The sequence below is a fragment of the Aedes aegypti genome, chromosome 2 (genome assembly GCF_002204515.2).
Source record: "Aedes aegypti strain LVP_AGWG chromosome 2, AaegL5.0 Primary Assembly, whole genome shotgun sequence".
Classification (NCBI taxonomy): Eukaryota; Metazoa; Arthropoda; class Insecta; order Diptera; family Culicidae; genus Aedes; species Aedes aegypti.
Window position 1 is genome coordinate 328,072,515 of NC_035108.1, and position 27,069 is coordinate 328,099,583.

The following is a 27,069-nucleotide window of genomic DNA, read 5'->3' on the forward strand; positions in this document are numbered from 1 at the left end:
AACATTCAGGAATTTTAAGGACTTTCCATTAGTTAAGCGTAACTGTGGTATGATCATTTTTAGCGTGCGTGTTCAGTTGCGATGCGAAGTTTCGCAAAGCGGTTGAAGATGCGTTGTTTTTGTTAAGTTTCGTGATTTCAAAACGTAATTCGCCCGGTACAGGAATTACAATCCGATTTTTAGTATACTTAAAAATGCCACCGAAGAAAACCGGTAATCAACAGTCAGTGAAAGTACTCATCGAACGAATCAACGTTTTGACTGAGAATTTCCGCTCCCGACCGACAAATACTGGCGCAATCAAACGACCGGCCACTTCTCCGGATCCGCCTAGTCCTCCCAAAGCGGTAAGGTTTGTCGAACCAACAATCCCGGATGCTCCAAGGGTGAGTCTCCTTTTCGGTAATTAGCATGTTGTGCGAATCTAATTTCGTTTCCACAGATCGCTTCCGACGACCTGGCGGATAATCCGTACGCGCAGGAGATTTTCATGTACAAAACCAACGTTCACGACGTGGTGACACGGATTGTCCTGGCGCGGGATGGTGAAGAGGGCATGGAGAGGAGGGTACGTAAATTCAAGAGGAAGCTCTACCGGATGTTTGCCAATGAACCGAAGAATCGCATCCGGTATCCGTTGGATTTGGTACGATTCGAGAGCTCCTACTACGAGTATCGGTTCTTTTTGGCGCTGCACAAACCGTTGCACAGTGATGAGCAGTATCAGGATTATAAGGAGCAGCTGGTCGCTGCTGGGATTGCCGAGAGCTGGGTCACCATGAGGAAAAATAATCGGCTGCTGGTGTATGAGGACAGAATAGTGCAGAAGGTGAGTTGGAAAGCATTTTGATTGCGGATTAGGGTGTCCCAAAATTTCACTTTGTCAGAATACTTGTGGGCTCGACCTATTGCTAAGGATGTTACGAACAAACTTTTGTTTAAAGGGAATTCTGATAAATGACGTTGCAAGATTGTCTTGTGGAGATTTTTGGAAAAAGTCTGATATTTTTACTATACCTAATAATTTAAATATTTTAAATTGGAATGCTCGTACCTTGATTACCACGAGGACGAGCTGTTTAATTCTCTTACAGCTAATAACGTGCCTCAATCTTCTTGTATTCGAAGGAACTTGTCAATAAAGGAAGAATAAACTAAATATCAATAGATTTGGCCACTCCAGAGCATCTGACACAGGTTCCGCCCAGGCCTCTTTGGGGACATTTCCGTTTTATGTTCAAAACATACCGTGCTACATCTCAATCTTCATGAATTTTAAAAAACTTGTAAATAAATGAAAAAATAACACGGTAATGAAAGACTAGGCCAGTCCAGAGCTTATGGCACAGGTTCCACGAGGGCATTTCTGCTCTTTGTCCGAAATATACCGTGCGACGTCTCAATCTTCTTGAATTCGAAAGAACATATCAGAAGAATAAACTAAATATAGACATAAAACGCAAATGTCCCCAAACTAGCCCTGGCGGAACCGGCTACGATGTTCCGGAACGGTCCACTTATTCAAATTATATTGCAAAGATGACAATTGGTCATTATCTTACGTTTTACATAAAAACTTTAGTGTTGTAACTGCAGTAAATTAAAAAAAAAAATCACATTTCTCAAATTTGGTACCCTCGTGACCCCAGTACAACCCGGAATATCTCCGGCATGGTTCCGAATTGAACATTGTCCATTTATGACAAATAACTGAAACCTTTTCAAAGTAAACTGAGGGTGGTTTCAAAAAAAAATCGAATAAATAGAAATTCACGAAATGACAGCTATTTAAAAATGCCTTGTCAGAGGTCGGTAACGTAAAGGTTAAACAAGTTTGTGAGGTTTTCTTGAAAAGATATACAAATATTTCATATTATATCATACTTGTCCGAATTTCGATCCGAAAGTGTCCGGATTTAAAAACATCATTTACATTGGGTGTCCGGATTTAAAGACAAGGTAGACTCCAATATTTTATTGATTTACTTGTAAACATCATGGATAATTCCAAAAATTCCATACATTCGATGAAGACCTGAAGTGTAAGAATGTGTTACAAAACAAAACATTAAGAAAAGTCTAACTAAACATACTTAAATCGTAGTTTGAACATTCATGTCGTCTTAAGCGTCCGGGTATTGATGCAGCACGGAATCACTAGAATCCCAATGAACTTGCTAAGAATCCAAAGCATTTATTTTGATTTTAGCATAAAATTGCAGTGAAAAACATTTCTTTCATAAATAATTCCACGAGTAGCTCCTAGTTTAGCTAAATAATCAGCTTGTTCATTATCAAATATATGGCTATGGGCTGGAACCCAAACTAATTTAATTATAAACCCCCCGAGAATGAAAATCATATAACAATTTTCGTATCAACAAAATTAAATAATGGGTTCATTTCATTTATTTAGTTAACATCTACACAGATAACACTGAATCAACAATTTTACGCCACAATACTCGGTTCGTGGCCGCATCTCTCCATCCTCGGTTCTGCCCCACGCTCTCCAAATCGATACGCACTTGATCCGCCCACCTAGCTCACTGTGCTCCACGCCTTCTTGTACCAACCGGATCCGAAGCGAATACCATCTTTGCAGGGTTGCTGTCCGGCATTCTTGCAACATGCCCTGCCCATCGTGTCCTTCCAGCTTTGGCCACCTTCTGGATACTGGGTTCGCCGTAGAGTTGGGCGAGCTCGTGGTTCATCCTTCGCCGCCACACACCGTTCTCCTGCACATCGCCCAAGATCGTCCTAAGCACCCGACGATCGAAGACTCCAAGTGCTTGCAGGTCCTCCTCGAGCATCGTCCACGTTTCATGCCCGTAGAGGACTACCGGCCTTATGAGCGTTTTGTACATGGTACATTTGGTGCGGGCGTGAATCTTTTTTGACCGCAGCTTCTTCTGGAGGCCATAGTAGGCCCGACTTCCACTGATGATGCGCCTCCGTATTTCACGGCTAACGTTATTGTCAGCCGTCAGCAAGGATCCAAGGTAGACGAACTCATCGACCACCTCGAACGTATCCCCGTCTATCGTAACACTGCTACCTAGGCGAGCCCTGTCGCGCTCGGCTCCATCAGCTAGCATGTACTTTGTCTTGGCCGCATTCACCACCAGTCCAACTTTTGCTGCCTCGCGTTTCAGGCGGGTATACAGGTCTGCCACCTTTTCAAATGTTCGGCCGACGATGTCCATGTCATCCGCGAAGCAAAAAAAAATAACTGGATCTCGTAAAAATCGTACCCCGGCTGTTAAGCCCGGCTCTCCGCATAATACCTTCTAGCGCAATATTGAACAACAGGCACGAAAGTCCATCACCTTGTCGTAGTCCCCGGTGGGATCCAAACGAACTGGAGTGTTCGCCTGAGACCTTCACACAATTTTGCACACCTTCCATCGTCGCTCTTATCAGTCTCGTGAGCTTCCCGGGAAAGCTGTTCTCGTCCATGATTTTCCATAGCTCTACGCGGTCGATACTGTCGTATGCCGCCTTGAAATCGATGAAAAGGTGATGCGCTGGGACCTGGTATTCACGACATTTTTGGAGGATTTGCCGTACAGTAAAGATCTGGTCCTTTGTCGATCGGCCGTCAACGAAGCCGGCTTGATAACTTCCCACGAACTCGTTTACTACAGGTGACAGACGACGGAAGATGATCTGGGATAATACTTTGTAGGCCGCATTTAGAATGGTGATCGCTCGAAAGTTCTCACAATCTAACTTGTCGCCTTTCTTGTAGATGGGGCAGATTACCCCTTCCTTCCACTCCTCCGGTAGCTGTTCTGTTTCCCAGATTGTGGCTATCAGCCGGTGCAGACAAATGGCCAGCCTTTCCGGACCCATCTTTATGAGTTCAGCTCCGATACCATCCTTACCAGCAGCTTTATTGTTCTTGAGCTGGTGAATGGCATCCTTAACCTACCTCAAAGTGGGGGCTGGTTGGTTTCCATCTTCCGCAGTACTGACGAAGGGATTTCCTCCGTTGTCCCGTCCTTCATTGCCTGTGCTCTCAGCACCATTCAGGTGCTCGTCGAAGTGCTGCTTCCACCTTTCGATCACCTCACGCTCGTCCGTCAGAATGCTCCGTCAAATAATGGGTTGTAAAATTAAATTTGGAAGATTAAATAGAATTAATACAACTCAAACTATCAGTACAAATAACGAACATATTTGGAGGATGACCCTTTATTATATTACATGTGAAGTACAATGCTATCAATTCAGCCTCAAAAATAGATCAAGGTGATTTCAATTTGTAAAAATGGACTACATCAATATTATAAACTCTAATACCTGCAGTTTTTTTTTTAATTAATGATCCATCTGTGCAATAAACAAATTTTTGTTCAAGGCCACAAAATTTTCGTTCAAAAAATAATTTGGCATAACACATTTGACTTGATGTTTGATTTAATTCCCAATGTAAAGATTTGGAATTATATTTTTCAGGGAGTGATGATTTTAGATATTTGATCGCTGTAATTTGTAGTGTTGGTTAGAGGTTGCATGAACTTCAAAACAATGGCAAAGTTTTTATTACAATTAATTTTTTTGTATTCTGATTTAGTGAGCCTATTCAAACTACATACTTCATAATACGGTTATCATTCATTGAAATCACCCAGTCAACATTTTGGTTGGTATAACTTTTGCTATACATCATTCTATACGAATCAATTTAATCGTATAGAATGCACGAAAAGGCTATCTACCTACCAAAGTGGAGGCTATATGCGTACTTGGCACGACATTTTCGGACTTTCTGCGATCAGATATACGATGCCACAAAATTTGGATGAAAATAAAAAAAAAAGTTTCCAGCGAGTCTCGAACACGGAACCTCTGGATCAGCAATCGTGCACCTTACCACTGTACCACCAAGAGTTACTTGTTCGAAGAGTGATTATTTGCCAATCTTAATACATGTTTCATGTACAGCGACACATACTTTGTTGTTCTTTGAGGCCCATCGTCAGCAGATAGACAAAGTTTGGGAGGCAATTTTTGCTAAGTTTTTGCGATTTCATACGATGCTTACTGGATTGATATATGATCTGTCAGTTTATATAACATAACGTGATTCTATGTTGCACTATTTACGACATGTTTTGTTGTCAACACAGATTGTTGTTTATGAATCGTATTGGGGATTTATATACAACTTGTATTGACATTGATAACGCTTAATATGGCATCTTGTGCAATTCTGATTTTGGACGCATGAATATGTGATTTTGGATGCACATTCTTATACTAGACTGGCCCATCTCAGTATGGGAGAAAAATAAAATTGTATGATTCCACGGGGCACCCTCCAGGATTATTTCTTGGGGTTAGACGAAGCCTTTCTGAAAAAATCAGCTCATTTGGTCGTTCCATGAGCTGGCGCAATTGAATTGAAGTTAACATGGGATTTTCAGCTCAAACATATGAGCAACAGCACATCATGTACTGTTTGGTTCAGGAAAATTGATGATTGCGTTCAATTGGACCCAGAATGTCAAAAACACTACTTGATGTAATAGCGAAGAATATTGTAGAAGATTGTACCATGATCAAAATTAATAAAGTTGGTGTTTCAACTATCTGAAGTACATCATGCAACACTGCTTGTATTTCTTCAACATAGCTTGGAGGTAGCCACTAAGCGCATCATAGCCACCTATGACCGTGGGCGAGCTGAGGCACATGTCGCATGCATATAAGTGACTGTATGGGAGTGCTGATCTAAGCCTAACTTTCAACAACTGAAAGAGTAATGAAAATGAGATTAAATCCAGATACATCCTTCTGCAATTATGTTCATTAGGGTATCAACTATTGTATTTGTCATTCTGGGCTTATTTGAATGCGAAGAATTAGTATACGGAACGAAACAGTGACACAGGATCAATTTTCAATATATTTGAGACGAATATCCCATACAAACTTCAAATCGATTGCGCCAGCTGGTGAAGCAACCAATTGAGTTGAAATTTTGAGAGAGTGTTTTTCTTACCCTAAGGCTCATATCTAGGGGGTGCCCCGTTGAGTTTTACAACTTTTTTGTTTAAGGGCCAGTCTATTCTTATACGATACATGGTTCACTGGGCATTTATACTCCAGGAACATATAATTTCAAGCTGGTGAGAAGATTACAAACTGAGGGTGGGATAGGAGCACAATCAGACCCTTGATTGTGCAATGTGGGTTAGTATATGGGAAATGCCATTGACGGTTTGTAATCTTCTACGAGGTTTTCGAGACCCAACAGGGCGCGTGCACCGGGTTGCGGATAAGAGCAAAGGGCGATCAGTAGCATCCACTTAAATAATAAGACAAAATGCCGTTCTTTGACTAGGTGATGTAATGTGATCTCCTATGGTGTTGTAGTACAATAAAGTATTTCACTCTTTGGAAATTCTGGCCTTGATATTAATTTTTCACTCAATAAATAAAATGGAATAATCATGCTTAACCCGTATAGGCCTGAGTGATACCAAAACTACTGGATCCCTCACCGCTCAGCGAATTCTTAACGGATTTAAATGATTGTTGGTCAGTTCACTGGTCCACATCTAGTTTCTAGAAGTGGCCAGAGGAACTCGGAAATATTCACGCGGCCGGAGTTATTCCGGTGGGTCACTGGGTCAGGTCGGGTACAAAAGGGCTATATTTTGGGACATACCAAGTCCCTTTATTTATTTGCAATAACAATCATTTTAATTTGCATAAATCATTAAGATCTGATATTCAACATTATAAATGAAGAGTTTTGCAGCGTTTAAAATATACTGGGTGTGGCCATTCGGACGTAATACCCGGAAGAACCGGCTGTAGATTTGTTGGATACTAAACCGTTTCAATTCTCGAAAAGTAGAAATAAAACATAATTGTGCACTAAAATGACTTCCCATAGGCTTTACACATATGTTCAGATACAAATTGACCACTTTATCGTAAGTTTGAGGCGTCCCGGGACCCGAAAATGGTCATTTATAGGATTAAACAAATGCAAAACTCATAGTTATCCAATTCAATCGTTTCTCAAAAGGTTTACAATGATGCAATTTTCTTAAAATTCCGCCATGTAGTGGCCACATTATACACACAGTACCCTTCTCACTCGACCTGACCCAGTGATCCACCAGAATAACTCCGGCCACATGAATATTTCCGCGTTCCTCTGTCCACTTCTAGAAACTAGATATGTGTGCCAGTATACTGACAAAAAATCATTTGAATCTATTGAGAATTCGCTGAGCGGTGAGGGTTTTAGAATGTTTGCTTTCACTCAGGCCTATACGGGTTAATAAACACAAAACACTTTCACTGCAGTAAGAAATCTGATCCATCAATTATCTAAATTTGACAAGTTTTGAAGAAAATCAATGAGTGAAAGAACTACTTATTAAATAAGCCACATCAGCTAAGTCCATACATATACAAATGTTAGGCATAGGGTCATGGCGAGCGTTTGGTATGTATGGTAATAGTTGATTCTTATCTAATTGGGGTATTACAAAACCACGCGGACAATGTCGAAACAAATTTTTTATATACATCGGTCTTATTAACCGAAAAGTTCAGCTATGCTGTAAAAAAATTCCTTAGAAAATACTCATTAGTACCGTCACATAACAAACGTAATGCAAGAGTGGGTGTGGTTGGGCTCTGCGTTACATTAATTGTTCGCGTTTGACAATAGGGACATTAAGGTCAAGATGAATCGAGGCTGGGCTTCAGTTCTGTGTAGCACAGATCTGGAGAGTCGAACAGCCACTCAGACTGTAGGCTTGGTCGGTTGGTCACTCGCTGGTGAGCAGTCCATCAGGTTTTCGACGTGAGTAATTGTCTGGTTCTTTAGGTTTGTGCTTTTGTAGGATTGAGATTTGACCTCGGTTCATCTTCACCTTAAATTGACTTCAAAGACCTTGGGAGACACAAATCATTTCTAGGGTTCAACAATAGTCATACAGGTAGTTTACTTGACTTTTTAGGCATTTGAAAGACATTGAGGATTCTAATTTCTGTAATGACAAATAACAATTAAGATATACACAATCTGACAAATAAATTTTTAATTTGTGATTTTCGTACAAATGACATGACAGAGTACAACAACGACATTCAACAAAACTTCAATACACTTTGTTTCGAATAATAGTTACACAATGATTGATTGATTGCTTTACTACATGTTTCGCTACATAAGTTGATGTTTTTAATTTAACATCTCTCATGTTGCTGTTCTAAGTTTATTTTTCAAACTTATTAGATTTGATCAGTAGTTTTCATATATTTTTTCAAATTTTGTTTTTTCCTTACATATATATTTTTATGTGTTAAAATACTATTTCAATATTGAATCACTTTGCTCGTAGGCTCTAAAATAATCAATAGAATTGCTTGACTTACGAGTTCATTACATTTTGCAGCATTATTAGCATTATTGTGTCAAGTCCATCCTATTTACCTAACACCCAAGCCAATCCTATTTCCTTCTTCCATGGCGTTTGTGTGGTCTTCTTCTTCTTCTTCTTTCTGGCATTACGTCCCCACTGGGACGAACCTGCTTCTCAGCTTAGTGTTCTTATGAGCACTTCCACAGTTATTAACTGAGAGCTTACTGTGCCAATGACCATTTTTTGCATGCGTATATCGTGTGGCAGGTACGAAGATACTCTATGCCCTGGGAAGTCGAGAAAATTTCCAACCCGAAAAGATCCTCGACCGATGGGATTCGAACCCACGACCCTCAGCTTGGTCTTGCTGAATAGCAGCGCGTTTACCGCTTCGGCTATCTGAGCCCCTTGTGTGGTCAGCATAGACTATTCAGCCATTACACCTCCTATCATCGGCTTTGGATTGACTTGCGCTCTTATTGCCCCACCAAACGCTGCAAAATGAAAATGAAAAATGTAAAGATTTATCAACAAAGGTCTGAAAAAAATGTACATTAATATCACAATTATTAAATGTATTTGGAAATCCAGGTAATATGTTTTTGGTAGAACAATGATTAAATGAATTTAACATTTTACTAGTAGGATTTATTCCATGTAAATCACTTAAACTTTGAATAAGAGGATGTTGATTTGTAAAACATTGAACAATAAATTTACAATTTAATTCATGAAAACGAATTTTGAGTGGAATAAATACTGCCAAAATTTCAACAGATTTAGTATGAGTAGAATTCATTAATTCCAAAACTCCGAATTTTTTTTTTTCAAGTTTAAAAAAATGAATTTGAGTGATTTTTTCTTCATACTTGCAAAAATGGAAGATTTCTACTAATGTTTCCAAAACTCAACTAATAATACAGTGGGATTCCGTTTTTGGCATGCTCCGTTTTTGGCATGCTCCATTTTTGGCACCCTCCGATTTTGGCAACAAAAGGGATCCGTTTTTGGCAACATTTTTGAATACCATTGAAATTTGTGAATATTTGTGAATATTATTGTATCTGCTGATTTAGTCATTTGAATAACAAGTCAACTACACACCGACTACATTCCAGAGCTCTATTTTCGCCGATATTCCCTCAAATCCCACCAACTACTAAGCCATCTCGTACGCGCCTATTTACCTCGATATGGTCATTGGTCATGCATTCGCAATGTTCCATGAGGCCATTAATCTCCATTAGTATCTCAACTAGAGAAAAACCATTTTTCTAAGGCATTCGTACTAAATGACCAGCCCACAATAGTCTGCCAGTAGGTAATACTCAAAATAAAACCACTTTTCTTCAGATTTGGAACACTTGAACAAAGCACAAGCACTGACACAAAAGCAACATGAAGCCTATGACTCACACAAAGTTTTTATCATAAATTTTATCTCACTTTTTTGTATTTCATTTTTTTCTTTATTATTTCGAAGTTCCGTTCAATACCGCCACCATGAAAAATGTGCACACATTCCAAACATCACTTTATTGTCAAAAACATCAGTGAAATATGCGATAAATAGATTGAGAGTGTCTAAATGTTTTGTCTGTAGTATCAGTGTGTAGGATGATCAAAGTTATTTTATTTATTTATTTTATCTTTATTAAGGAGACTTTCAGCCAGTGGCTGGTTCGTCTCCGTTTGGATGATCAAAGTAAAGACCGTTACGTGTATAAAATTTGGACATTTACAGCAAAATCAAGTGGAAGTGGCCAAATTATATACGCGTAACGCTCTGTTCAAATTACATTAAACACCCTATATTGATCTTTCTGCAGCAACTATTTAGAGCTACGATCCATATTTGTTAGAGATGTCGTAATACGTTAGATTTGTTAAGAGACGATGCTGCTTTCTATACAATATTTTTAATCCAGAATATGGGGCTCATAAAATAATCATTAGGATCCTTACGAATTAGGTCTATGAGTTTCCTAACTTACCCTGGAAAAACCTTAGGGGTTTCTTGGTTTAAGGGAACTTCTCAGAAATTTCAACGTATTCTTGAAGATGTCTGCATGTTCCAAACGGACACTGAGGATTTTTGCAGAGTCCTGAGAATGTATAATTGGTCATTGAAGATTATGTCCAATATCTGATGCCCAATAAACTCTTAAGATTTCTAGGGCGTACTGTGTAATCCTAGCGAGATAATGGATTTCTAGTGGTATTTTGTGTAGTTCTGCCGAAATGTAGACTTTGAAAAGGTTGTTTTTTGAGGAATTCGGCCAGTGATAATGGTAGCCTAAGAATAATTAATTTTTGAAAATTATCATCGGAGACCTGAGAATTTTCAGCAATATCGAGGCGAAACCCTAAGCGAGATCCTGAGAGATCTAAGCGGGATCCTGCGGATTCTTACCAAGATGCTTCAGAGTTTTAGCGTAGAATCCTCACAAGCACCCAAAGATTCTTATCAGGCTCTTGAGATTTCATAGCATTATCCTGTTATGTACTTGTTTATGTTTGCGCTTTTGACTACTGCAAATCATTCCTTATGAGATGATATGCTTTATCTATATATATAAAAATGGAGTGGTGTTTGTATGTCACGAAATGGCTTCCGAACGGGTCAACTGATTTGAATGATTATTCTTCCGTTTTGTTCGTCAAGGGTTCCGACGTGTTTGTATATATAAAAATCCCAGGATATTCACCGGGAATGTTGAAAAAATGAGCGTGAACGGAACTGTTATTTTGTATGGGACGATCCATAACGTTTTTCAACAGTCTACCTGATGGCAAGACGAAGTTTGCCGGGTCCACTAGTCAGAAATAAATTTATTCTAAACTCACCAAAGTTTGTCAAACGCCAGAGTCTAAAGGTTGAACTGATTTTCATTAAATTCTAAAAAAAACTCATGCAGTTTTGTAATACCCATTGTTTTATAAGTACGTCTTTGAAAGAATACGGCTTAATACATTTCTTTTTTGTTTTGTATTCTCACAAAGTTTCAAGGAGTTCCAATTCTTGAACAAAGGTCACTTATGCGATTATTCATTTACATTACCCATATATACAAATAGCGTAAATAAAGCTTTTAAGAAATCATTGAAGCGATAAAAACTATGTAGAACGTTGGCACAATCAACATTACGGGATTATAGATTCATAGCATAGTCCACCCCTCCGGAAATTTGCTTTGAATAGAACCGTTCCGAAGTTCCGATGCCTTATGATTCCATAAGGATGATGAAATAACATTCTAATGATGTTTTCAAAAAATAATAGTTGAAAAATAATATTTAAAAAATGGGTTCCGATTTTGGCATGGTTCCGTTTTTGGCAACTGAAAATTTCGACTTTGTTGCCAAAAACGGAATCCCACTGTATTCCCACATAAACCAAAAGTTCTTTATTTGAAACCTTCAAGTAGACATGTTAGGGGCCCAGATAGCCGTAGCGGTAAACGCGCAGCTATTCAGCATGACCATGCTGAGGGTCGTGGGTTCGAATCCCGCTGGTCGAGGATCTTTTCGTAAAGGAAATTTTGTCGATTCCCAGGGCATAGAGTATCTTCGTACCTGCCACACGATATACACATGCAAAAATGGTCAATCGGCAAAGAAAGCTCTCAGTTAATAACTGTGGAAGTGCTCATAAGAACACTAATCTGAAAAGCAGGCTTTGTCCCAGTTGGGACGTAACGCCAGAAAGAAGAAGAAGAAGTAGACATGTTGTCACGATGAGAGGGGTTCCAATAAATTGGTCAGATGAAGTTAAGTATCTAGGGTCCATGCTAGATAAGAATTTAGCTTTCAAAAATCACATTGAGAGCATTCAAGCCAAATGTAATAGATATGTAAAATATCTTTACCTCCTAATTAATAGAAAATGAAAACTTTGTCTTAAGAACAGGCTTTTGATATTCAAACAAATTTTCAGGCCAGCCACCCAAGTAACAATTTCAATGCTCTTTGATCTTAGATGTTATTTATTGAGGTTTTATTAGAGATGCATTAAATCCCAATAGATTTAATAATGGATTTAAAAGTGCTAAACGATCTTTCCAGTAAAAACCACTTTAAATTGCTTTGTAGACACCTTTAAGTGTTTCTGTTAAAACTTGTATGCTAGCTAAATTTGTTAATAATAAATTGTATGTTGAAGGAGCTGTATAGTGTCTATTAAAACCTATACTTAAAACCTCAGCTTGTTTGTCATACAAAGACATCGATAAAACTCCTTAGACTGCACTAAGTCATGTTCAAGTCTTCTTAAAACTCAAATGTCTGACGCAAGTTATGGTCTGCGTGTGGTTACCAATATCATTATGTGGATAATGATAATCATGTAATGAATTTTGAAACACGAATGTACAGAATCATAAAACGCAATAAACTGGCAAACATTCCACTCGTAGAATTATCTGACTACCGTGTGTAGCATGTTTTTCCTATGCTTGCCTGAACTTCCCTTTCTCGTGCGACAACTATGCTGCATACAACAGCTGACCTACTCGAAAAAAGTTTTCATTTTCAGCCACTTATAACTTACCGTTTTCTGTATCAGCGCAATCGATCAACCACGGATTTTATCACAATAATTCATTTCAATAACAGTATGATTAGATGCGCAACAACATGAATTAGTTCATTAAATTATACCCCAAAACCTAATCTTCCAATTTGTTTACCATTTTGACAGCACTAGCTTTCTTGGGCGCAATAAGTTTAAGCCAAGGCTGCCAAAAAACCTATTTGTCTTACTGTAGAAAAAATAATCCGATTTAAGAATATACCGGCCAGAGAAGGATTTTGTGCAAGGATTCTTAAGATCAAAACCTCTCATGAGTGATTATATTGTACGGAATAATCACTAATTGATCTTAAACCATCCCAGACAAGACCAGCAAGATTTAACTGGATGGAATCCATTTTTATTGACGCCGTTTCGGGTTCGTAATTACAATATGTGTGGGAAATTTTAATTAAAGATTGAGATTGAGGCGCGTTGTTGTTAATCGATTTTTTTTGTCATTCCACCAGTAAATTTTCTTTGGCATGAATTTTACGCGATTGCAAGAAAATTTACTGTCACGCAAAAATGATTATTTTAATTTATTATTATGAGTCGGCAGGCATCATGATGGTTTCAATATTAAATCAAAAATGTTTTGATTAATAAATAACTTGTTGGCCAATGTTTGTTCAATCGTCAGCTCTTAACATCGGTTTTATTCCATGTTTTAGGATATCGCAAAAGATTTAATACCGCTAGTTGAGCTCAACAAGGCTATAAAATAGCTCTTATGTATGTTTTAACGTACACTACAAGGGTAGATGTATTCATACTATACAAAACTAAGAAGTTTAAAAACTGTTTTAAGGTATAGTTTTAACAACCTCCTGTAGTGTGGGCCTCTTGGGGTTTAACGGAGTTTTATCAAAGGTTTATTAAGGTCGTTAAAACTAATAAGTTCTAAAATGAGTTTTAACGATATGGTGGTAACAACAGCTTGTAGTATGTGAAAAAACTAAAAATGTTACTTGGGCATGTTGTATACTGTGCCAATACCAGAAAAAAAGCTCTGCAGAGGGTTCAAAATAAAATTTTGAAATAGATTCTGAAGCTCCCTCCCAGATTTAGTACTAAATGAGTTACATAGAATATCCAATGTTGAAACATCGGAACAAATGACGAATAAAATAATTAACAATTTTAGACAAAAATCGATGCGGTACTAGCGCGGAAGCCGCTAACCTGACAAGGTAAACTTTTGGGACACCTTGCTATAAATAGACTTCAAAGACTATTTTTTTTTTTCTAGTTGAAAGGCAAATTCAAAGAATGGAGTTTGAAGTTGGACAAATTGGATTACTACCTAATGGACATGCACAGTAAACAACCGGTCCCGAAAGTGCCAAAGATCGTTGAAGCGACAACTGAAACCGTGGTGAGCACACCCAGCGAAAGTGAAGATAATTTATTGGAACAGATTTTGAAGCACTCCAACGCAAATGAGAGATTCACGAGCCATCAGATACGAGCACTGTTTCCGCATATTTTGAGGAGTTTGGAACACTCAGATGATATGCAATGGCTGATATTCGAGAACGATGAACTGAACAAGCGTTTCAAACTGGGGGATTATGCGCCAATCGTCCCGCAAGAAGCTGAAGAGGTTGTTAACGTTCCTGAGGTGGAATCTCAGGCGGAAAGTGTTGCGTCCAATAGTCGGTCCAGCAGTGTGGCATCTCCAGATTCGGAAATCGCTCAAATGCGCTCCGAAATGGCCATGACGCAGCCACGGGAGCTGATACAGTTGGAAAGCTCCCGTTTTGTAGATACACAGGCTCTGGTGAATGTCTTGGAGCAGTCTGAGAACGTAGCTGTTGGTGAGAGTCAGCAACAGGTTGAAGAGTTGGTCGAGCCGATAGTTGCTGAAGAAGTACAGCACGAGCTCTCTCCAATGATAACTCCGGCTCAGGTCGAAGTGATTGAGATATCCGATTCTCCAATGCATGAAGATGATGAAATCCAAATCAAAGAAGAATTTCTCTACACTCTGGACTACTTCAGAAAATTCACCAACATTGAACAGTATATTATGCATGAAATCAAGCAGAAACATCCCAAAACATATGAGAAAAAGTTGTCAAAGTTAGATCAATACGTAGAGCGATACTACAAGAGTGCGATGCCTTTATTGCTGAAAAACCAGTTGCCTCCAAATTTGCGACTTTTGTCGCGAAAGGAACGCAAACAACGACAAGCCTCAATGGTTGAAACTGGACAGCGGTTGAACACCTCAGGATCTTCTTCGGTTATCTCAGAACTTCCTCCACCAACAACTCAAAGCGAGGAGGTAAGCCCTATAACAGAGACTCCTTTCGTTCCGAGAGTTCCACGGAAAGCAAGACTAATTGTCTACGAAGAAGATGAAGATGACATATCAACTCAACCGAATTTGCCGGCTGACACTCTACCGATGCCTAATACGGAAGATTTCCTACCTCCAGTATGCTCCACCCAGTTACCTTGTGAATCTCTAGCTTCACCGCCCCGTAGAAGGGATACACCCTTCAACTCTCCGTCTGTCTCAATAGTTCCTAACCAATCACCTTCACGATTAGCTCCCGCCATCAACGACAGCCCTATAGCTCTACCGCCAATCGTTGTGCCTACAGAGACCCTTCCAGTACCAACATTACATAACATTCACCCTCCAAGATACTCCACACATCATCCGAACGAATCGGAAGCAATACCGCTCAACCGACAGGACACACCGTTAAACTCAGCTCTGCGACTTTCGACTTCGTCCTCCCACGTTCCGACGCCAGCCTTCGATTCGAGCTCAAGCATGGATGGAACTGTTATCGTTAACACAAAATCTCCTCGGAAGGACACCTCGATCAAACGTGAGCTCAACACCACTTCTTACGAGGACGAGGTGGAATTTGTGGAAGTCCCCAATAGATCCATCCTGATTGAGGACTCCATCGAGCTCTTACCAGGGGCCCTACTCGAAAGACAACCCAGCAATAGTTGCTTGGCAGCTTTCCCCGACAATTTACGGGGCATGGTGAGCACACTGTTCCGGGAGACTCGGGACACCACTCTGTCGCAGGGAAGCGGCGCTAGCAGTTCGGGAAGTGGAGAGGCCCCAGCTGAGACGCAGCCGATGGGGTTTCACCAGTCGTCAGGTAATTTCAAACATTTAGTTTTGTCTTTTTGTCTGTGCCTTGGGGTCATATTGACCCCAAATTCAAATAGCAAGACTGGTAGCAGCTCTTTTTAGATCTCTATTTTAATGCAAAGTCTCTAAAACGCCTCTATTTTTAAACAAAACGATCTCTAGAGTAAGTATTTTCCTTCTCAGTAAATTCTGATACCTAACCAAGAATTTCCACAGGGATTACTTTAAAAACATTTCAAAATGCTATTCTTGGATTTCCTTTAGAGATTTTTCCACCAATTTTGTTTTCCACAGGTTTTCAATTAGATACTTTAGCAGCTCTTCCAAAGATTTCTATGTACAGAAGTTCTTTTTTTTTTTTTTTTTTTTTTTGTGTGGTATTCAGTTGGAGCTGCCTGACAGCTTAACTTGTCAAGGCTGAACCCTCGGTCTGGCTTTTGCCAAGTTTCCCCTCTACCAGGACCAATACTCAGACGGACTAGGCAATGGCGCCCACATGAACACTGTTTTTTATTAGTATTGTGACGTGGTAGTTTTTGAAAAGTGCCCATATTCCCTTGCTTTTGAGAAAAGGAAGCATTGTGAAAATCAGCAGCTCCATCAGAATTTGTTTGAAATAGTTGTGTAGTAGTGTCATTACTAATACTGTCTAGTCGAAATGGTTTTAAATAATTTGTCATTCAAGTGCTATTCTGATTACTCCTGTCTCTTACGTAAGATTAGAGTCTTAAATGTCAATTGTCGTCAAGTTTTAACAAAATTAGGCTGTTTAGCAGTAGTTCTAGTTAATTTTATTTTTTGTTGTTAAAAGTGTTTATTGGTCATTACGTTCATATATCCTTAAAGAAAAAAGTCGCTTTCCTTGTCTGTTCAACAATTTTTCGAAACTAGCAAGTGTACCCTAATGATCGATCTCAGCGTCTTACTTTCCATAGTCATTTTTATAGAGAATATTGAAGAGTAAAGTTACCTTAGGCTTCTATTACAGTCTCCTACAAGATTCACTTTTCGGTGGCAAATGCAATGCTTCACAACGCCTACTTTCTACTTGTAAATCTTGCGAAAATGAAGCTGGAATTAGATTATTTATACCGCTGTTACAAAAGAGGTATTTCTTATTATGGCAATGTAAAAACCATATTAAAATAAGATTGTCGCCACTTATTTCTACTCAGTGAATCTACTAGTCATTTTCCTAAGATTCCCTACGTTCCTATGTATTCCCTACGTCGTATATGATAACGATGTATCTAACTAGCTAATAGTAAGAGTGGCTACGGATCATTCTGGTTAGCAAAAGGCAAACTGAACGTCACCAATAGTATTAATGTCCACTTCGAATAGATTAATTATTTGAAATGGGCATCAATTCTATCTATGACGCAGAATGTCCGTTGGATCACATCCGAGATATTATTGCGTCTATGCCATATGAATTATGACGCGGCTTTAAGCAAAAAGTGCCAAAATGTGATACCACCACTACAGGTTACGCCTTTGGTTTCCATCATATGGGCTAATGGATTATGCCCTCCCATCGCGGCAAGGTCGCATAACCAAGGGGAGGGATTTCTATGTACAGAAGTTCTTCCGACAAAATCCCCGGTCCGGGATTTTTTTATAAGAAATTCGTTAAATATCTTTCCTGGAGCCCTTACAAAAATTCCTCAAAGAGTTGTTATGCCGATTTTTTCAGTTATTACTCTAACAATTTTCATTCGTGAGCTCATCTACGACCGTGGGCACAAAAGTGCGGCCACACTTTTTTTTTGCCGCAATTGCGTTCGGAAGTCATTCTACCCCAATAGCTATAAAGAACATCAAACTAAATTATTACGAGAACTATTCACTATAAGAAATAAAAATGGTTGATAAAACACGGCTGGTTTATCTCAAAAATTGCTCCAAAAGTCTTCCAGTGAATATTTCAGGAAATTTATTTAGAACTTTTCTTTATTAAGGAACCCAATAAATTCTATAATTAAGTTCCTTAAGGAATTTATGACGAATTTTTTAGTTTTTCCAAAAAACATTCAAGTATTTTTCAAGAAAAATCCCCATGGATTCTTCAATATTTCATTTGCGGTTTTACACCATCAAATAATACAGCTATTATTCTGACCATTTTTCCAAAAAAAATTTCGTTGACTTAGTTATTTTTTTTTACAAGGAATGCATCCAGAAAATTCAGCAGGATTTTATCCAGTGATTCCATGTTTAATTTTTTTTCAATCAATATCTTACAGTCGACTTTCCACATCTCGATATCGAAGGGACCATCGAGATAGGAAGAGATCGAACAAATTTTTGATGAAAACTAGATTGAAAATCACTCCGTTACCAAGTAAATTGAAAACAAACATAGGTCATTTCGTCTTCGCAAATTGAGAGAAAATCGTGAAAGAAAATCACATCGAGATAGGGAGATATCGAGATACGGAGAGTGAAAATGTATGCAGAATGAAGAGGCCGAAAAAATCATCGACACAGGGAGAGTCGAGATGTGGAGAGTCGACTGTATTAACAAATTCATCTCGAAAAACTTCCAAGATTCCCTCAGAAGTTAGCGAGTTTTTCATAGAAATCATCGCAAGAGTTCATCCGAGATTTTTTTCAGAAGTTTTATCAAATGTTACTATATGATTTGTTATAGCTATGCCCTCAGGATCCCTGACAATTATCTGAAAAAAAAATCCTGGATAATTTCTTAGAGAATTTCCTTGAAAAAAATATTAAACAATTTCTGCTGGGCTTTCTGGAGAAATAATAGGAGGAATCTCTGGATTAACTAAAGGTATGCTTACACACATTTTTGGTTGAAATATTGTGGAGTAAATAATTGCTTGAGCTCTTGGGAATGTCCAACAAGGAAATCTTGGACGAACTCCTAGCGAAATCCATTACCCAATCATGAACTTCACGACTTTCTTCAAAATCTTCATTGGAATTCCTGAAGAAATTCATACTGGAGTCTAGAGAGTAATTTGTGCGGTTATCCTCTATACAATCCAGGTTGGATTCTTAAAGGTATTTTAATCCTCTAATACCCACATTTTTATTTTGGATCTGAGTACCTATCATTTTTCGCTATTTAAAATCGATCTAAGCACATTTGAGCAATGATTTATTTTTATTTGCAAACTTGTGAATTTTGTTTATTTTTTTTAATTTTTATTTTTGAACATCATTATTTTTTTCTGGAAACCTTGTCCGGTTACCTATTTTTGGCAATAATAAAAATTTGAGGTTTTACAGTGCTTTTAAAAATTAAGTTTTTTTTTCTGAGACTTATTTTATTTTTCGTATAACTAACAGAACAGTTTTAGAGCAAAATTAATACCACCAGGCTTTACTTATGTGATAGGTTGATTGTGGAAAAAATATAAAATGTACGCATTTTTAGATTACACTTCAAACCAGAATGAAGCATTTGTATGTTATAAACAATTGTTCAAACACAAAAATGTTTCAAAATTCATGAAAAACTTTCCTGGTATATTCGCATATATAGGCCAAAGTTTAAGTAAAAAAAAGAAACTTTGCGTTTCGAACTACGAAGAAATATACCTAATAGTGAAGCGGCGTTAGGTATTAGAAGGTTAAAATTATTTCATGGAGGTAAGATGGCCTGTAAGGAATCAATAAATGATTTTTTACAGCTAATGCTGATGAAAAAAATAATACAAAAAGTAATACGAGCAGTAACATTTTTAATTTTGGTCTCTTATTTTCCTGTTCGTTTCTTTTATCTCGTTTTTCAAAAATAAGGTCTCTAAAGTTCTAAAGATTTCTTTCTTTCCCACAGCTTCTCCCAGGTATCGTGCAAACGTTTATTACCTCTAGAAACTACTTCATAGGGATTACTATAATTTCCTTCGGCGGGTTTTCCTTCAATTCTTCTAATGACATGATTACTCCAGTAGTTTTTCTTGCAGATTTCCCAAAAAATCTATGATTCAGACGGGGTTGGTGGTCTAATGGCTACCGCTTCTGCTTCATAAGCAGAAGGCCATGGGTTCAATCCCAGGCGCGCCCCTTTCCTTGTACTTTGTAGTTGTATCTTTCACTTGCTACTATCTACCACTCTTAATATATCTTAAGTTGATGTATCTATCTTAGTTCATAGCATTTGCTAGAACCCGAGACGGACAGAACTAAACAGTTTCCCTACGCTTCCATTCGTTCATCATTATAGCATGCCTTCCTTTATGCCTGATACATAGGCAGTCTGCAAACCAAACCAGCAAGACTCTCTGGCATAAAAATTACCCCACCCTTTCACCCTTCCCGCATGAACTGGCGTTGACGCAGTGGTATATACGGTCGACCGTGGGAGCCAGTTGAATGCATCATCAATTCCTTCCTCTTCCCCTCATTGGTCTGCATTCTGACGTGGAAGGCACCATTGTTGCCTAAAAATAGAAGATCACCAGCACTTATACACTGAGGGTGCCTGTTAATCCCAAGCAGTCATCTGGTTGGTTCCTCGTGTAAGTGCAGCTGATCTGGCGATACTGGAGTAGCTACCACGGGCGGCCAATCAAGCTCAAGCTCAAGCTCTCAGATTTTCCAAAAATTCCATGATTCATTTTGGCAATGAGGTTTTTTTGAAAACTGCATAGCTAATATTTGGCTACAATATGCGGCCATAGTGATCCTTTATATGAGAGATAAGCGGAAGTAAAATGGAATGATTTGGCAACAGCGTCGAGAATAATATTGTAACACAGACATGACTTCCTCATTGCTAAAAAGAGTATTTTCTTTCGTTATAGACCTTTGAGCTACGTTTCGAAACTAATAAATTGCTGAAAAAATCAACAACTAAATATCGCATTGATAAAAATTCAAAAAAAAGAGGAAACATTTCACATTTTTTATCTATGCAAAACAACTTTCACCAAAATAATTTCAATCGGATTACATTACTTCTCAAGAAAAGTTCAAAACAAACATTACGCATGTTCGTTTGGCTCACGCTTTGACAGCTCTCGCTGCTCGATTGGCAAGTGAATCATGGAAATGCCTATTTGGATGAAGGAGATTTATCTACGGTCTGTCTCAGGAGTTGCTTCAAAATTCCACCAAGCATTATTCTAGTAAATCGATTAGAAACTCTTTCAGGGAATCCTAAATAAATTCTATATGGTCTATATATTCTTATTACATTCATCAAGAAAACTTTCAAGAAATTTCTCTAACATTTCATCTACTTCTGCTGTTCTTGCAAACAATTCTAAGAAGAAATTCCTGAAGAATTTTATGATGGAGTCTTTGGAGTGTTTTCTGGGTAATCCTTAAATAGTAGTAATTCCTTAAGAAGGTCAATAAACGAATTCTTGAAGAAGTCTTCGGAGTAATGCATTAACCTTTCTGTGGTCTCGCGAATTTTCGTAACGCGAGTAGTCGCACGTTGTACTTTGTACAACACCCTTGGTTTTTCATGTTCAATACAAAAAACCCTAACGATCTAGATTAATTATAGAAACCCCATCTTCGACAATGTTGCAAGAAGATCAAGGGCTGACATCCAGTGGTGATTCAGATACGGAATTCCACAACCAGGAGACGATAGTGTGAATGAAAGTTTTGTTTTGAAAATATCTCTAGATCTTGACCATTTAGAAAGATGGCGTCATCAGCAAAATTGTTCAATAAGTCAAGGGCTATCATTTTTTTTTCAGGCTCCGAGATATCTGTTAGACAAAAGATTCATGCTCACTAGCGCCACCTGATGGCAAAACTTTGCAGAGGACGCAATATTTATTTATAGACAGGCTTCTGAGATATGTTATGTTATGATATGTGGTGAGATAACGCTTCATCTTCAGAACAACTTTACTGAAGACCCAAAGTTTCGAAATTATCTGGATTTCGAGATATTCCGATTTCAAATTGTGGTCTACTCGAACCGTCTATAGTGCGTTCATTATTACGTGACTGTTTTTTTTTTAAATTTACATAATTCAGTTATAGGGGGAGATCCCCCAGTACCGAACACTTAAGCCATTAAATTCATAATTCGAACAATATTGGTTTTATGTGTTCCTGTTACTCATTTATGATAAATATTACAAAAATAAATTTGAAAATATAAGTATGAATTTTGACATTGCATTTTGATAATGTATTTTAGTACCAAATTGATCGATCTTGAAAGGTGGCACCCAATACCGGACACAATCTGGAAATGCTTCGAATTCTATAAATTTGAACACCATTGAATGTTTTTACTATAGAAATAGTAAATAATTGCCAATTCAATGCACTTGCAACATTTACAAGAACAAATTGAGTTTTTCTTATTTTGCAAGATGTCCATCAAAAACCTCCTTCATATATGATGAAAAATAGCACATTTTACGATACTTGTTTTTAATTATGAATCGTGGTTTACGGCCAACCAGCCGAGTGGAAGTTTAACAACTACCGAAAAGCTAAACATTACATATAATTTGCAATTGGATTAGATGGACAAATTGATGTGAAGATTTGCGAAAAAGTTACACGTCTTCTCAGTGAGAATCGAACTCACGACTCCCCGATCTCTAGTTGGGGCGCGTTAACCACTACGCCATGAGAGGACTCATGAACGCAGAAGTTAACCTGAATTCGATTTCAGCTCAATAATCACGTGGTCCATTGGAAGCCCACACAATAGAAACCTCAGCCAGCGCAGTTGCTGGCTAGTGTAGTGTGCTATTCCTATACATAAAAAACAATGCGCTCTCGGGCTAGACATTGGATATATATAGAAAGCGTTGTGTTTGGATGGGCATCTAACTCTTCCGAAAGAGGTGCACTTTGCGAAAGAGGACCACGTGATTATTGAGCTGAAATCGAATTCAGGTTAACTTCTGCGTTCATGAGTCCTATCATGGCGTAGTGGTTAACGCGCCCCAACTAGAGATCGGGGAGTCGTGAGTTCGATTCTCACTGAGAAGACGTGTAACTTTTTCGCAAATCTTCACATCAATTTGTCCATCTAATCCAATTGCAAATTATATGTAATGTTTAGCTTTTCGACATTTTACGATGTTGTTCTGAATGTTCATTTTTCTTAATTTTATTGCATGTTTGATACTATGATCGACGGAATCCATGAAAAATGAATGTATTTTGAGACACTGGTGCAATAAATACAAAGATATCATATAATAAATCAAGTTGTCCGAATCTGGGGGACAGGAGGTGCTTAACCAAAAACATAATTTGTCCACATTTAGTTCAATTATGGTTCAAAATACATTCATACTATCAAATTAGGATTAGGTTCGATCATGCTTGCGTGATGCAAAGTATTTTGTCATTTTCAAAATAGTTACTAAATAGGCTCAACATTATGGCGATACGTCAATTTTTTTAAGATTTTCAAACATTTCTACTTTTTTAAAAAGGCATACACATTTCAAAGATGTGCTATTCTACGCAAACATTAGTCTCCATAATAGCTTTCTTTTCTACTGATACACCATCTTGATTGGACCATGATTTCTCAATTTTTCGACTATGTCCGGTATTGGGTGCTGTCCGGTACCGGGGGATCTCCCCCTACTAAAGAATATAAGAAAATTAAAAAATGGATGGTTTATCGTGGTAAAGGATTATTGTCAAAAAAGGTCCAAGAAAAGTAGAATTTAGAAATTTAAGACGTTTATATCTCGGAAACAGTTAACCATAATATTAAAGGTAAAGGTTGTATGCTTAGCTTAGCTGGATATTTCACTGCATGATGACACTAGCTTAGAAAACATATTTTTTTGATTCTCCTAAATGACTATAGCATTCTTTAACATTCTAGCTATAGGCGCTAGTGAGGTACAAATATGTGAAACACATATATCTTAAGATGCACATCAGCTAGAAAACCAGTGTTTTTTGGAAAACTTGTTCGTTTGATTTAGTACTGTGTGCTGCATGTTTGGTTAGTTCGATATTCTACCACTAGGAGGTGCTAGTGCGCATTGTAAATTTTAAATTTTTCAATATCAAAAATTTATCGGTCGATGCAGATCAGATTAAAGGTTGGTGTTTTCGGTAAACTTACCCGATAGGCCATGTCTAATCTTTTCATCATTCTGCCTCTAGGAGAGGCTAGTGATCATTAAAATGGGATGGTGAGGAATATATGTACGGAAAATCATTTATAGCACCATTTAGAATACTTTGCTACTAATACTTATTCATTATGCCCATTTTCATAACAGTTACTTACAGTCGGCGTTAAGTTAGAGTGGACCAAGTACAAAACATGGGAAAATTGGATTATTCTTTCATTAGACGCAGAATCAGCCTACCTCCTTTTTTTCATTTTGATCAGATTTGATGAATATTGTAAACTGCGAGAGGTATATTACAAATTTACTTTGGATGATCAATAACAATCCATAAAAGTATGCAGTCAGAGTGGACCAAGTACTTTTTACCATAACAACGAAAATGATCATCGCGCTGAGGAATGCGAGGACATGAAAGACTTTTCAAGTGATTTGTCAGATTTTTTCACATCCATTCATCTTCTTATTTTCACATCCATTCATTTTCTTATCCATCGATAGAAATTCATAAATACAGTCGACTCTCCACATCTCGATGTTCTACATCTCGATATCTCTACCTATGTCGATGTTTTTTTTCGGTCCCTTCATTCTGCATACATTTTCACTCTCCATATCTCGATATCCTCCTTATCTCGATATCTCCCTATCTCGATGTGATTTTCTTTCCCAATTTTCTCTCCGTATGTCGATGTGCCCATTATCAATGGTTACTAGACTAGATTTTAGAGATTTAAAACAATTTGCGAAGACGAAATGACATCTGTTTGTTTTTGATTTTCCTGGCAACGGAGTGATTTTCAATCTAGTATTCGTTAAAAATTTGTTCTATGTCTCGATCTCTCCCTATCTCGATGGCCCCTTCGATATCGAGATGTGGAGAGGCGACTGTATTACTAAATTCGATGCATTTGGTTTTAAGTTATTGACCATTTACCATAAATGGATGGGTGGTCAGAAATTGCAACAATTTCTGTGCAGACAGAGTGAACCACTTGGTTCACTGATTATTGAATTTTTTGAGTCAATTTCAGAGTCCGATAGAAGTTTTTGGTAGTTCTATGGTGTCTGTATTTCAAGTTGATTTTAGAATGGAAGATATGGATTATTGAAAAATTTACGATACTGTTTCCGAAGGATGTTGATAATCTGTTTATCTTAGAGAAATGCACCCAGTTCGACCATGCGAGCATTGAATGATAGTTATTTTCCTAGAAATTGTTCAGTCAGAGTGAATCAAATCACTGAACGGCGGCCTATAGTGAAGTTAGAGTAGACCTAGTGCACATAGTGCTCCAAAAAAATGTTATTCTAGAGGTTTGGATTTTGTTTTTTATAATTATAACTTCACATTATATTGTTTGAAAGTAACACAAAGATGTGTAAAAACATTGAATCAAAATTTTAACGAGTTAAAAAATTACAAAGTGAATTCCTTAAGTCTTTTTTTTTCTCAAAATATGTGCATCCTAGCAGCAAAATATCGAACGAACTAAACAAGCAATGTCTAACTTGTGAAAAAATGAACAATTTTGCCGAAAACAATAGGCATAACAAAAACATGAGATAGGTATATGAATTTAAAATAGTTGAAGCTCATCAAAGTAGTAGTGGATATTCGTTGAACTAAGCAGTAATGCAGCTGCTATCTAATACTGTTGCATGTTTTACTGAAGAATGTATGATTTTATATGGTTCTGTTGCTGAAATATAAGCGTCCAAAGTCTCAAATACTTGTTATTTTTGGATTTGTTTCTTAAAAATTCCGTCCTACGTAACACAATTTCTCATTACACCATATTTTAGTTTGATTTTGACTTTGATTCAAAGTATTTTTTTCCAAAACAGTTGAATAATCAAAAATTCGTACTACATATTTTCGCAAAGTCATCGCAATTTGAATTTTGGATCAATATTAATCAATATAAATACCTAGGCACAAAAAAAACGTACTATTTTCAAGAAAATTATACTAAATATACTATAGTCAAACCTCCATGAGTCGATGTTCCATGACTCGATATCACTCATGGAACCATACTAAAAACTGAAAATCATGGTTACTATGATGGTCCCCTCAAACAGCTTTCCAAAGGATATCTGTTCCATGACTCGATATTTCCATGAGTCGATGGTCCCTTCAATATCGATTCATGGAGGTTTGACTGTATAATGATGATTGCTAACCCAATTCCACTTGCAGCTTCCCCGCAGGACAAATGAAACTCCCATTAAGCTTCAAATCCACCAAAGTAGAGTCTCATCTCACTGAACTCTGCCATCGACTATCGACGTTGCAGCCATTCCGATTGATGTCCAATTCATTCCAACTGCCGTCACTTCCATCCTCTGCGACCACCATCCGCTTCCTCACCCGATCGGAGATAGCTTCTGTGAAGTTCTGCCGCAATCCCTCCGTTCACCGACAACGCCACCATCTAGCAGTTACACTGAACCACCGAGAGGATGGCATCTTCCGGTTGACCGTGGCCGATCACGAGGTGCGCAAGCTTCTGAACCTAACCGGAGGGGACCGAGGATGGCAGGCTCTAGTTTCGACGCTTAATCGCACGAATCGATTCGAGTACGACCGCTTCCGTCCTGCAAGCGCATTCCAGTTTCACCAGATGAGTATTAGCGAGAAAATTTTGTACCAGTTTTTTGCCACATCTCCGGAATGTGGCCAGGGACCGGGATGGGTGTTGCGTTTTGACGATGTGAGGAACTATTGCGAGGGGGATGGTGTTCGATTGGAAGAGTTTAACTGTTTTAGGCATACGTATGGTGGTGGTTTTAGTAAAGCTAATGCCAGCGATATTGATTTGAGCGAAGGACTGGATCCCGCAATTGTACAAAGAATGAAAGAGATTAAGCGGAATGCGAGCCATATGCACCAAATTTAATATATTATTTTTGAGCATA

The 27,069-nt window shown here is 38.0% G+C and overlaps 1 protein-coding gene across 1 annotated transcript; it reads left to right on the forward strand.

Annotated features, from left to right (window-relative positions):
* LOC5564190 lies at positions 1-27,069 on the forward strand. The gene is made up of 4 exons (XM_021845929.1): positions 1-386; positions 443-829; positions 14,219-16,097; positions 26,351-27,069. The coding sequence occupies exons 1-4, from the start codon at positions 195-197 to the stop codon at positions 26,368-26,370; spliced, it is 2,478 nt and encodes an 825-aa protein (XP_021701621.1). The 5' UTR covers positions 1-194; the 3' UTR covers positions 26,371-27,069.

Bases quoted from the DNA above. Each gene is read 5' to 3' on its own strand.
- LOC5564190 (XM_021845929.1), top strand. From the start codon at position 195: ATGCCACCGAAGAAAACCGGTAATCAACAGTCAGTGAAAGTACTCATC. The intron at 387-442 runs GTGAGTCTCCTT...TCGTTTCCACAG, and splicing joins CAATCCCGGATGCTCCAAGG to ATCGCTTCCGACGACCTGGC. The intron at 830-14,218 runs GTGAGTTGGAAA...TTTTTTTTCTAG, and splicing joins AGGACAGAATAGTGCAGAAG to TTGAAAGGCAAATTCAAAGA.